This window comes from Hipposideros armiger, unplaced genomic scaffold (genome assembly GCF_001890085.2).
Source record: "Hipposideros armiger isolate ML-2016 unplaced genomic scaffold, ASM189008v1 scaffold_0, whole genome shotgun sequence".
NCBI classification, from domain to species: Eukaryota; Metazoa; Chordata; class Mammalia; order Chiroptera; family Hipposideridae; genus Hipposideros; species Hipposideros armiger.
Genome location: NW_017731350.1, coordinates 1920117 through 1933833, shown reverse-complemented (window position 1 = coordinate 1933833; position 13717 = coordinate 1920117). Strand labels below are relative to the sequence as shown.

The window sequence follows — 13717 nt, the reverse complement described above, 5'->3', positions numbered from 1 at the left end:
GGAGGAAGCAGCGGCCTAAAGCTCAGCCTAATCCCAAACCCCAGGCTCGTCGTATTCGGAAGGAACCACCAGCCTATGCAGCAGGTATGCTTTCTGTCAGAAGCTTTGTGGGATCTAGTTCTTGCATTCTGATTTTTGTTGTTGTTATTGGTACAGGAATGATGTGCCGAAGCATTTCTTTAAGGAAGCAGGTGGTAAGGGCGTGGGTTTGGAGGTCAGACAGATCCTTGTTCAAGTTTTGACTCTTCATCAATTTTCTGATCTGCCTCAATTTATTTAATTTAGGCAAGCTTCAGTTTCCCTGTCTCTGAACAGGGATAATAAAGGTAGACAGAATTGTGAGAATTAAATGGGATAAAAACATTTAATAAAGCCTCAGGCACACAGGGCAGCACTCAGCACATTGGCTGTTACATATTTCACTACCCCATCACTATATGCTGCTATGAAAAATGTTGCCTATTGTCAGTTTTATGTAAACATCGCTGGGAAAAAAATGTCCAGTTGTTTAAGCCCTTGGGCTTTGGATGTTTCTTAGATGGTTTTATAATGGGGAATTGATTAGGACTTTCAGAAACTTTTCAGTTAGAAAAAAATTATTTCTCGAAGTTATATGTATCAAGGAAGGGGAAAACCATTTTGTGATACTTTGCCAAAGTTCTGGGATTGTGCTTTTTTGGTTTCTGGAGATTACTGCAGATTATACTGTGTTCCCTTCTCTTCTTTGTAGGCAGTTTAGAGGAGCAATGGTACTTAGAAATTGTGGACAAAGGCAGTGTCTCCTGTCCTACCTGCCAGGCAGTGGGGAGGAAGACCATAGAAGGCTTAAAGAAACACATGGAAAACTGTAAACAGGTTAGATATTTTGCGGCGTTTCATAACAGTTATATTATGATCTTTTACCCAACTAGACAGCTGGCTCTGTATTGGATATGCTAATTACTGTGGGGAAGAGGCATCATTGTGTCATATGGCAAGCATAGGCTTTGGAGTCTGACAGACTTGGATTTGCATGTTCACTCAGCTACTTAACTAGTTTTGTCATTTGGCTTTTTATGTGTGAACCTCAGTTTCTTCATTTATAAAACAGAGATAAAATAATTACTACCTTGTGTAGTCCCTGAGAGGATAAGAAAGAAAGAATACATGCCAAGTTCCTACCTCATTGTTCCTACTTGGCCAATGTTGGCACTCAGTAAATGGTAGTTCTTATTTTTTTTAAAAATGAGTTGCCTTTACTTCTTTGCCCTTGAGGATATGACACTGAACTTGTGGGGTTTTGAGATTCATTGACTATTGGGTTTGGGAAGTAAAGGAGATATAGACAACACTGGAGTAGGCCTTTGTCACGGTCTGTTTCTCTGAACAGTCTGGACCTGAGTGGTTTTTTTTCTCTGTAGGAAATGTTTACGTGCCATCACTGTGGGAAACAGCTTCGTTCACTGGCAGGGATGAAGTATCACGTCATGGCAAATCATAATAGTTTGGTAAGAGTGCCTTCTGTCCTATATGAGCCTACTTGCTGTTTGATGTCTTAAATAAGTGTAGATTGTAGATAACTCAGGGGAGATGGCTCAGGCTCTGGGACTTCACAGGGGGTTAAGAAGACCCTTTTCATAGAAGAGTTACATCCAGTGAAACCTTTGTGGTGGATACATAGGTATTTGTGTGTTTAGGTTAGCCCCAAAGGTTCCTACCCGGGGAGGAAGGGGCTTAGAACTCTTACGTTCATCACAGGCACTTCCTCGCCTGTGTAGGAGAAGATGCAGAAAGCCAGGAGTCTGATAAGTTAGACTTCATGAGCATCAGCTTAGGTGCTAGTCCAGCCCTTGATTCTTCTGTGATATAATTTTTTTTCTGGATCTGCCTTTTCCATGAATCATCTGCTTGTTTGCGTTTCTTACTTTCTAGCCCATTTTGAAGGCGGGAGATGAAATAGATGAGCCAAGTGAGAGGGAACGCCTCCGAACGGTTCTAAAGAGACTGGGAAAGCTCAGGTGCATGCGTGAGGTAAGAGCCAAGGACAGCAGCTCCTTCTGCCTGGAGTCCTGGGTCCATGTCTTTCTGTTATTCTCCTCCGTTCTCCTCCTCCTCCCTTGGAGACCTGGTTCTGTATCATCTTCCAGCGTAAGAATGTCACCTGTTTTTCTAGGTCTTCTGAATCATTAAGAGCGCTTTGTTTTCGTTCTCATCTCCAAAAATTTATTTTTTTCTTCTTTTCCTTGTTGGAAGGGGTTTCTTTACCATCCTTTCTTTGGTGTGATAAAGAGGATCCTCACTGTGAGGAACTTTGATGTTGCTGGGTATTCCATCCTGGGTGGAATTGCATCATAGACTAAGGAGGAAGCTCTGACACAGAGGAGAAGGTGCACAGTTCTAGCTTATTGAATGTTGACTAAATGCTTGGTGGTAGATAGGACAGCCTTTGGGTCAGGGACAGGAAAGGGTTGTGCCAATGGGAAATGTTGGAGAGGGTCTAATAATATTCAAGGGTCAATGTGTGTGGAGTGATGGTTCAGTGCCTTGTGGCTGTTGAGAAATTGAGAGGTCATGTAAAAAAATGTCAGGTTATCGTTTGGTTCTTTCTTTCCTGTGTTCAGAGTTGCTCTAGTAGCTTCACCAGCATCATGGGATATCTGTACCATGTCAGAAAATGTGGCAAAGGGGCTGCAGAGCTGGAGAAGATGGCCCTGAAGTGTCACCACTGTGGAAAGCCATATAGATCGAAGGCTGGACTTGCGTATCACCTGAGGTCAGAGCATGGGCCTGTGAGTACTGATTACTTTCCAGACCCTGTTTGGGGATATATTCTGTGGTAACTGCTTACCCCTACTTCTCATACATATTTGGTTCCTCATTTGTATCCTCGTTTAACTTTTGAATGCTTTTGTTCTCTCTTCCTTTGTTCTCTTATTTCTGCCTTTTGAACATTCTTAGTTTAGAGAAATCAAAGTTCATTGTATAGTCTGGGCAGAAGCAAATTCATTATTGTATTTTTAAAGCTTAAGGCATCTCCCCTTAGCTTCAACTTTTGTGGGAATCTGTCAGGCTGGTTTCTGTATTCCAATTTTTCTGTCTTGACTTTTTTTTTCCTGGTTACATTTCTATACTCCCCCACCTCATGTTGTTTTTTAGAGTTAAGTTTCAAGGTATAATTTACATATGGTAATTAATATTCACCCTTTTTGGTGTACAGTTATAAGAGTTTTTACAATTACTATAGCCATGTAACCACACCACAATCAAGATATAGACAATTTGATCATTTTCCCAAAATTCTTGTGTCCCTTTGTAGTCAGCTCTTCTCACCACCCCCAGCCCCTGGCAACCACTGATCTAGTTTCTGTCCCTATAGTTTTATCTTTTTCAGAATGTCATATAAATGGAATCATACAGTAGGGAGCCTCTTGAGCCTGGCTTCTTTCACTTAGCACAGCGCATTTGAGATTCACTCATGTTGGCATGTATCATTAGCTTATTCCTTTTAATTTCTGTCTAGGAGTCCATTGTATGAATGTTTCACAATTTGTTTATCAATTTACCAGTTGAAGAACTTTTGGCTTGTTTCCATTTTTTTGGCAGTTATGAATAAAGCTGCTATAAGCATTCACTTAAAGGTTTTTGTGTGGAAATAAGTTTTAATTTCTCTTGGGAAAATACTTAGGAATGGAATTGCTAGGTCATAAGTATATGATAAACATATACTCGTATTTAACTTTATAAGAAATTGCCAAACTGTTTTCCAAAGTGGCTGTGCCATTTTGCATTCTCACCAGCAAAGGATGAGAATTCCAGTTACTTTGCATCTTTTTCAGCACTTGTTATTGTCAGTTTCATTTTAAAAATCCACTCTAATAGGTATGTAATGGTATTTTACTGTGATTTAAATTTGCATTTCCCTATGACTAATGATGACTAATAATGTTGATCATCATTTTGTGTGCTTTATTGGCAATGTCTATCTTTAGTGAAATGTCTTCGTTAGTGAAGTATCTATGGAAATCCTTTGTTCATTGTATTTTGGAGTTTTTGTTGTTTTACTATTAAGTTTTGAATATATTCTGAATTTTTTACATTTTTGGATACAAGCTCTTTATCAGATACGTTTTGCAAATATTTTCTCAAAGAGCAGAGTTCTTTTCACTTTTTTTTAAATTAAAATTTATTGGGGTGACAATGGTTAGTAACATTATATAGATTTCAAGTGTACAATTCTGTAATACATCATCTGTATATCACATTGTGTGTTCGGCACCCAGAATCAGTTCCTTCTTCTTTCACCATATATTTGACCCCTTTTACCCTCATCTACCACCTCCCTCTCCTCTTACCCTCTGGTAACCACTAAACTGTTGTCTGTGTCTATGAGTTTTTGTTTCTTTCTTTCTTTGTCTTGTTCATTTGTTGCTTTCAGTTTTATATCCCACATATCAGTGAAATCATATGGTTCTTGACTTTTTCTCTGTCACTTATTTCACTTAGCACAATAATCTCAACAAATGTCACAAATGGCACTTTTTCATCTTTTCTTATGGCAGAGTAGTATTCCATTGTGTATATATACCACATCTTCTTTATCCAATCACCTATCAGAGGACACTTGGGTTGTTTCCATGTCTTGGCCACTGTAAATAAAGCTGCAGTGAACATCAGAGCACATATATCTTTATGAATAAATGTTTTCAGATTTTTTGGATAGACACCCAGGAGAGAGATTGCTGGGTCATATGGTAATTCTGTTCCTAATTTTTTGAGGAGCCTCCATAGCGGCTGCACCAATCTGCATTCCCACAACGAGCAGAGTTCTTAGTTTTGATAAAGTTCAGTTTATCTTTTTTTTCTTTTATAGATAATGCTTTTGTTGTAGCTAAGATATTTTTGACCAACCCAATGTATAATTTTCTATTCCTGCTGTCAAAACACACCAAAAAACTAATGGCTTAAGTGACACAACTGTGTTATCTCACAGCTGACTGGGCCGGAAGTCCAGGTACAGCACAGCTCAGCTGGCTCCCCTGCGTGGAGCCTCAGCAGGCTGGAATCAAAGTGTCAGTCATGCCGTTCCTTTCTGGAGGGTCAAGGGGAGAATCTGTTCCTAGGCTCATTAAGATTGTTCAAGAATTCAGTTCCATGCAGTTGTAGTACCGCATTTCCTTGCTTGTGAGCCAGGACTGGTTCTCAGCTTCTAAAGGCCATTGCTCTCCCTGGCTCATCGTCCCCTTCCTCTTCGTGTCAGCAACAGTATTGAGTCTCTCGTGCTTTGAATCTCTCCCGCCTTTTCTTCTGTCTCATCTCTCTTACTTAAAGTCAACTGATTATGGCCTTTAATTAGATCTACAAAATACCTTCTCATCAGCACCTAGATTAGTGTTTGAATAACTGATGACTGTAGCCTAGCCAAGTGGAGACATCAAAAACATCATCAGGGCCGGCCGAGTGGCACGTTGGTTAGGAGTTGGCTTGGGACGCCAGATCTGAGCAGCAGGGCCCTGGTTGGGATCCCACGTGAGGGCCAGTGACGCTGCGCCCTCTACAGCTAAGATGGTGAACAACAGCTCGACCTGGAACTGGGCTGCTGTGAATCGCCGGCGATGGCATAGGCTGCAGTGGGCTGCTGTAAAGCCACCGTGAGTGGCTGGCAGCCGGCGTGAGCGGCTGGCAGCCTGAGTGAGCTGCCAAGAGCCACCATGAGCGGCTGTCCAGGGCCCGGCGACCTATCTGCCTCACCTGGGCAGAGTGTAATAATACCAACAAGGGCCAGTGAAGCGATGTCCTCCACAACTAGACTGAAGAACAAAAGGACAGCAACTTGTCTGTTCCCCTCCTCCAATTCCCCAATAAAATCTTAAAAAAAACCCCAAAATCATCACACTCTTAATATATGTACATCAACTCTATTTTAAAAAGAAATTAAAAAAATAATCACACCAAGGATCACAAAATTTTCAAAAATTTTGGTTTCTTCTAGAAGTTTTATTGTTTGCATTTAGGGCTATTATCCATTTTGAGTTAATTTTTGTATATATTATGAGTTATGGGTTAAGGTTCATTTCTTTCCATATGGATGTGTTGACTCAACCACTTTCACTTATTACAACAGAATAGATTTTATCCTGCTAAGAAGCTTTTTTACCAGTAAAATGTGCATTAAGATTACTGGAGCTTTATGCTAGTAGGTAGCAAGCTAATAAATAGCTCTTGATTTTGAGCAGGAAGGATAGCCTTCAGTCACTGGCTCTGATGGAAGCCACTTCTCAGGTCTGTGTTCTGCTATGTCTCATTCTTGCAGATCTCCTTCTTTCCAGAGTCAGGACAGCCAGAATGCTTAAAGGAGATGAGCCTGGATTCAAAGAGTGGGGGCCGAGTTCAGAGGCGTTCTGCCAAGATAGCTGTATACCACCTGCAGGAGCTGGCCTCTGCTGAACTGGCCAAGGAATGGCCTAAGAGGAAGGTTCTTCAGGATCTGGTACCTGATGATCGGAAGGTAAAGTAGAAGCTTGTGTTAATTGGGAAGGATTGTGTCTGGTACTGTGCTTACTACATGCAGAAAAGTAGATGCACTTGAGTGAGTACATGATAGACAGTGTTTTGTGTCTTTATCCTTGGAGATGGAGTACTTCTGATGGAGCTTCAGTGTTTCAATTCATGTAGTCCTAGAGGAACAGTCAGTTTCAGAAGTGCCTTAAGGAGCCTCTTAATTATTGGAGGGAACCTGAATTTCCAGACTAGTTTTTTGCTTAGTCCTTTGTCACGTTCTGCGTGGCAAGGGCAAGGGCAAATGGGTCTCGAGAGGAGCGACGCAGATTGAATAAGAACAAGAGACAGAAGTAAGATAAGAGCTAGACCAAGGGACTCAGCCAGAGAAGACTGAGCGCTGAATCGGGTCAGCGCCTGGCTTTTATTGAGAATTTTCAAAGAAGTAAAACTGCTGTCAATTAGCAACCGTGTATGATTTGTGCCTTAAAGCCTTTTTTCATTAACATATCCCATTGTATTCCAACAAATGCTATGCCTTCATACACGCCACCTAACCCCTGGACACCTTGTTACTGTGTCCTCCCAGGGGAGATAACTATTATCATTCCATCAGGTCCCAGTCACACCTGAGGCACCCCTCAGAGAGAGCTTCCGGGCCTCAGTCATACCGAGACACTCCCTCAAGACTAATAGGGTTAGAGGCTAATGCAGAGGGGGTGGTCTTGGAATCTGCTGTAAGGCAACAGTCCTTGCCTAGTGTGTATCCACTTTGTTAGTTCCTATGTACTAGTTTATATTTACTTTAGGCAAATGCTAAACACTTGATTAGGGTGTGCTGCCCAATTTCCTCCATAGGAAAAATTACAATTTTCCCCTCTGTACCTACTGAATATTTTATGGGGAAATTGAGACTTTATAACTAATCTGTGTTTTATCATACTTCTACCCATTTACTTTAGCATCCATCAATGATTAATGCCTGCAACAGTTATTACTGTGGTGTTTTTTTAATGATTTTTTCCCCCCATCACTTCTACAATTATTAATTGGCATTCCATTGTGAGAAAGATGTGTCCTTCTGTTAACTTATTTTATATTAGTATGGACTAATGGATATTTATTCTATGGTCTATGCTCCAATGCAATTATTATTTATTTTGCTGCTCAACTTTCCCCAGATTTGGCCATCAAGAGCTCTTCGAAGTGAGCTCCTGTATCTTTTTGATATTCCCCTATCATTTTTTTGAGCTTTTCTTTTCTCTCTGAGGCACCATGCGATACTGTAGGTTCATCTTGCATTTTTCATGACCTAGTCTTGAAACAAACCATTTCTTTAAGGAATTCTGGTTCCTTTTATGGGAGAATACATTTAGAAACCAAGATTTGAGTGCTAGGTGTATTCATTCCTACGGGGGTATCATGCTTCTGGGCCCTGTTGGTGGATAGAGCAAGGGTATATATGTACGTGTATTCATGGATGCATACACACTCTCCGTATTTATTTCTGTGTCTATCTTTATATTTAAAGCCATGATACCTTTAATTCCAATCCAACACTACAAGTCTCATTCTCGCCTTCCTCTTTCCTTGTTTTTGTAACTCCTTTCTCCAACAGTGAGAAACCTGGCTCTTGTTGTCTACAAGATATTTACTTTGCTCTATCCTAGTATAACATAAAGTAGTTTCAGAACTGTTAACCCATACCCCTGTAAAAAACCAATTTACTAACTAGAGAACAATATTTGTGTGTAGTCCTTTTCATCTTTAACCTTACAAGGATATAGTCAAAGTACATTTACTTAGGTTGCTTTTTATCCCCATCCCCATCATTGTGTTCGTCGTGTGTAATAATTAGGTTCACATGTCACACTCATTAATTTTGGGTTCCCCCTAAATCCTATGTAATTTAAACTATTCATTTATTTCGGGGGTAGGTGAAACATTACCATAGTCCTACCTATACGAAAAGGTCTTCACAAAGAAGTGTCACTGTCCCTCTACCCAACTATCCTGTTCCAAGTCCCCTTTTATTTCCACCCTATTCCAACCCCACTGACCCCAAAGATAACCAGACTCAGTAGTTTCTGATGTATCATTTCTGTATTTTTATGGGTTGGATGATCAGATACATTGTTTTCTCATATTCCCTTCTTTCTTACTATAGATACTTTTTTTTTTTTCTTTCTCTTTCAGCTGAGCCATCCTGCCACCTGTTGGCAGCTCAGCAGCAGCTCAGCTTGGGCTGGGAATTGAACTGGCCACCCTGTTGCTCAGAGCTCGCACCCTTGAGCAAGCTCTTAACCAACTGAGCCACTCGGCTGGCCCCCCGTCTCTCTTTTTTTGGAACAAATATTTTAACTGTATAATGCTCTGTCACTAGCTTTTTTTTCTTCCAATTGTAGAGGAAGTTTCCTGCCCTCTGTTGAAAATCAAACTATTCTAAGACTAAACAATAGACAATTATACCTACCAGTTTCAGGAACTTTAAAGGGTCTTACATATTACAATTGTTTTATATATGAAAATATACTTGTGGAACTCCAGAATTATATAACCTGAAGAGTTGGGTGTGAAACTTTTGGGGGGGTTTTGGTTTGAAGCTGGATTCCTCCAATAAAACGTTTCTTGTTTCTTGTAGTTAAAATATACTCGCCCTGGGCTTCCTACATTCAGCCAGGAAGTACTACATAAATGGAAGTCAGATATCAAGAAGTATCATCGCATTCAGTGTCCTAATCAGGTGATTTTTTTTTTCTCATTCATTTATTCAGTAAATGTTTATCAAGCATCTGCTGTTGTTTCAGTTATTTATTCCTTTGTGACAAAGCACCTGAGCCTTAGTGGTTTAAAACAACAAGTGTTTTATTTGTTCACATTTCTGTAAATTAATAATTCTGTCAGGCTCAGAGTAGTTCTCCTGCTGTACATGGCATCAGCTGGGTTCACTCATAGGTGCATTCTGCTGGAAGCTCAGATGGGACCTGAATGTCCAAGATGGCGTCTGTGCAGCTAATTCAGCTGGGAGCTAGGCTGTCCACATGGCCGCCCTCTCTAGCAGGGTAGTTGGATTACCAGCAGGGTAGATAGTGACAGAGTTTTCAGAGAGTATTCTCAGAGCATGAAAGTAGAAGCTGAAAATCTCTTAAGGCCTAGCTTCAGACTTTGTTCTGCATCTTTCCATGGCGTACTGTTGGTCAAAGGAATCACAGGGGTAACCCAGATTCAAGGAGAGGGTAAATAGATTCCATTTCTTGATGGGAAGAGTGGCGGAGAATTTCCAGCCATCTTTAACCTACCCTAGCTGTATATGCAGCACTTTGATGAGGAGTAGATATACGAGAAATAGAAGACACATTTGTACCAAAGAAAGCGGATTTAAAAAAAAAAAGCTAACCATATAATGTTCTGTGTTTCTCTGTCAGAAAAAGTATCAGGGGAAGGGACTGTCTTCAGCTTTTATAAACAACTTGTTCACCTCATTTCCTATTACCTTTTGTTGGTTTTCCTCCTTGCTTTTGTGGCTTGCATGTGATTTATTTTTGTTTGGTTTGTGGGACAATTTTTTGGGCTTCCTTCTCCATATGTAGAGTTGGTCAGTGCAAATGACCAGATTGCTAAGAGAAGGATTCTGTTTCATAAAGTCCTCATGTTATTTCTTCTTTTTTTCAGGGTTGTGAGGCTGTCTACAGTAGTGTATCTGGCCTTAAAGCTCACCTGGGCTCTTGTACATTGGTGTGTAACTTTCTGAACTATTTATCTTAACATGACCTCTAAAATAGTCTGATATAGAAGAGAATTCAGTTTAGGTGAACAGCTAGTTGTCCTGTTTTCTTTTATCTTCAGAGGCTGGTTTAGTTTTTTATGACCCAAAGAATCTTGGTCTGTTATTGGGTGGGATGCCAGGGTATGTCTAAGATACAGAGAAGGCCAAAACGTAACCATATGTCATATCAATGAAAGAATTTGAAGAATATCTATCAGTTCTGAATCCCTACCAGGGACTTAACGTCTTCCACCTGAACTTGTTCCACGCTGGACCTGCCCTGTCTTATTGGGTCTTAAACTTTCTAGAATCAACTTACATGTACTTATCTGGATTGGTAAAGATCCTCTAAACCCATCTGAACTATACTGGCCTCGGGATGGGAGGTGGGATCCCTGGGTGTCAGGCTAACAGCCATTCACCTCACTGAATTTTTTCCACGTTGACCCAGGTGCCCTACAACTCACCAGCCTTGGGGATTGCTGCCACTTTCCAATCCCTTTCAGAAGTATCTCCTCACACAAAATGAGCACTATGGAAGCCTGAAGCTTCAGGAGGGGAGAGAAGTCTCAGTTCAAAGCAACAGGGAGTTGTAGGCCTCCAAACCAGATCTGTCCAGGAATGCTTAGGAGTTTGTCCTCTTGATCTTAGTTTCTGAGTCTTTAAACTAGGTATCATGGACGGTACTCTTCTAATTCTGGATTTCCAAGGCACTCTTGGCAGCAATGAATTGGAGTGGGAAGAACTGCATGTTGGTGCCTCTTGTGAATTTCAGGAGCTTGATCATTTTGGGGGAGGAACCAAGAGAACTTGGAAGTGAAGTGAAGGAAATAAGGGAAGATAGAAAAATACGATATGTTACATAAGTAGGAGAACTCCTGGTCTTGTTGAAGGGGGTGGGTGGGGTGGGGTGGGATAGAATTGCGTTAGGATAGATTCGTAGTGGTGATAGTCTGCCCAAGCTGGTTTTCCTAAACATATTGTTGTTTCGGATTTTCTTCCTGTTTGCCTTTGCTGAAGTAGAATCCCCTCTTTTCATCTCAGACAATCCCCCCATCTGGCCCCAGGTATGTATTCCTGAATTTACCAATAATTCTCTGTTTTTTCTCCCTTGAAAACAGGGAAACTTTGTGGCTGGAAAATACAAGTGTCTTCTATGTCAAAAAGAATTTGTGTCAGAGAGTGGTGTCAAGTATCACATCAACTCTGTCCATGCTGAGGTGAGGTCCTGCTTTCTTCCCCACAGTGTGTTTCTAATCCTGTGGGTCCCATACATGGGCCCCAGGAGATGTCGATTCTCTGTTTTTATGAGCCAGGACTGTCAAGGAAAGTAACTCTTAAAGTGGTTACCAGAGACATTGGAGTTAAAATACTTTCTAGAATTAGATGCATGATTATATTTTTCTGTGAAAGCATTTGAAATAACTGTTTGAGAATCACTGAGCTCTTCTGATTCTCTTAAATCCAGTTTAATCAGGCATTGGGGAACTAGGCTGAATTTCCACCTTTGTAATTCTTTATCGCAATCTCTATACTTCTGTTTTTTGGTGTTCTAACATCCTCAAGCAGCATGTTTTAATGCTGTTTAAAATACTGCATAGAAACAACTGTAAAGGACATTATTGAGACAGTTGGGGAAATTTGAATACTGACTATATTAAATAATAGTAATGTATCCATGTTAACATTCCCAAGTGTGATCATTGTATTGAAGTTATGCAGGAGAATGCCCTTGTTCTTAGGCAGGTACATGCTGGAGTTTCTAGCAATGAAGTAGCATGATGGCTGCCATTAACTTGCAAATGGTTCAGTGGAAGGAAGGGAGGGAGGGAGGGAGGGAGGAAGAGAAGAGAAGAGAGAGAGAAGAAGAGAAGGGAAGAGGAAGAGGAAGAGGAGAGAAGAACAATGGCAAATCTAGGGCTGGCCAAGTGACGTGTTATTTAAGAGCTGGCTTGGGACGCCAGAGGGCCCCGGTTTGGATCCCACATATGAGGGCCAGTGACACTGCCCTCTGCAGCTAAGATGCTGAACAACAGCTCAACCTGGAGCTGGGCTGCCCTGAGTCGCCGGCGACGGCGTGGGCTGCAGCCCCTGTGGCAGTGGGTTGCCATGGGCTACCATGTGTAGCCAGCAGCCAGCGTGAGCGGCCAGCAGCCGCAGTAAGAGGCTGTCCAGAAGCCGGTGACTGATCTGCCTCGCCCGGGAAGAGCGCAATGAAGGTGCCAACTTGGGCCAGTGAAGCAACGTCCTCCACAGCTAGACTGAAGAACAAAAGGACAGCAACCTGTCTGTTCCCCTTCCCCCAATTCCCCAGCGCTGTTCCTATCCCCCCAATTCCCCAATAAAAATCTTAAAAAACAAAAAATGGCAAATCTAGGTGTTTATTAAACTATTAAAACTTTTCTGAGGGTTTGTAAATTTTCAAAATTAAAAAATAATTCTTAGGGCTGGCCGAGTGGCTCAGTTGGTTAAGAGCTCGCTCAAGAGTTTGAGCTCTGAGCAACAGCGGTTCGAGTCCTGGCCCGAGCTGAGCAGCCACTGAGCTGCCAACAGGTGGCAGGATGGCTCAGCTAAAAAAAAAAAAATTTCTTTCAAGTTCAGAAGGTAAAGACTTTTCTCTTGGGGAAATTTTTTTAGTAGACAGGCGAACAGAGAAATTGTTCCCATGTAATTAAATACTCTTATTACAAGCTCCAGGCAGGGGTGGCCAGTTAGCTCATGTGGTTAGAGCGCAGTGCTCGTAACACCAAGGTTGCCGTTTCGATCCCCACATGGGCCACTGAGATGTGCTCTCCACAACTAGATTGAAACAACTACTTGAGTTGGAGCTGATGGGTCCTGGAAAAACATACTGTTCCCCAATAAAAATAAAAAAAAGTTTAAGAAAAAAAAAAAGCTCCAGGAATAGTGTGTATTCTCTTGGATATCTTACTGCAGAAACTATTGTTGCATGATGAGGAAAAATAGTGAGTGCCTTCAGCTGTCCTCTGCCCTCAGATTTAATAGTTGTTAACAACATGGACTTTGGTTAGTGTCATCAAACATGGTTCCTGTTGCTTTACTGGTGTAAGCTTTGGGAAACCCTTGCTGTATCTGAGATTTTTTTCTGGAAGGCAGTCAAATCTTTCTTATAATAATAGCATACCTTTTTATGCTTCAAGAAGTATTTGAAATATAAATATCTCCTGACAAACTTGTTTCTGTAGTTTCTCCCTAAAAAGTTGGACGCAACAAACTTCACTTAGTTTGGGGCTTGCTTCCCAAGCACTTGTTCAATGATTTATGCCTGTATTTATGAATTATTTGTGATGCTAAAACATCTCTACCCTGTTCCTCCCTCTCGCCTCACATTTTCTTAACGAATTTTTCTTAACAGAAACGCATGAAAGTAGACAGAATGGTATAACGAACAGCTTTAACAGTCATCAGTGTATGGCCAGTGTTTTCTCTCTCTTTTTTTTTTTTTTTTTTTTTTTT

At 41.1% G+C, this 13717-nt stretch overlaps 1 protein-coding gene across 6 annotated transcripts in view; it reads left to right on the top strand.

The window, feature by feature from the left end:
- The window catches only part of ZNF512 (zinc finger protein 512), a 30596-nt gene that overhangs the window by 11579 nt on the left and 5300 nt on the right, over nt 1-13717 (top strand). For all 6 annotated transcript variants that reach the window (XM_019627210.1, XM_019623470.1, XM_019624218.1 and 3 more), the window contains 9 exons: nt 1-84; nt 731-855; nt 1401-1487; nt 1912-2010; nt 2601-2768; nt 6290-6484; nt 9116-9217; nt 10147-10209; nt 11362-11460. In XM_019627210.1, the coding sequence (XP_019482755.1) occupies nt 1-84; nt 731-855; nt 1401-1487; nt 1912-2010; nt 2601-2768; nt 6290-6484; nt 9116-9217; nt 10147-10209; nt 11362-11460 (1022 nt within the window). The remainder of the gene's footprint in view (nt 85-730; nt 856-1400; nt 1488-1911; nt 2011-2600; nt 2769-6289; nt 6485-9115; nt 9218-10146; nt 10210-11361; nt 11461-13717) is intronic.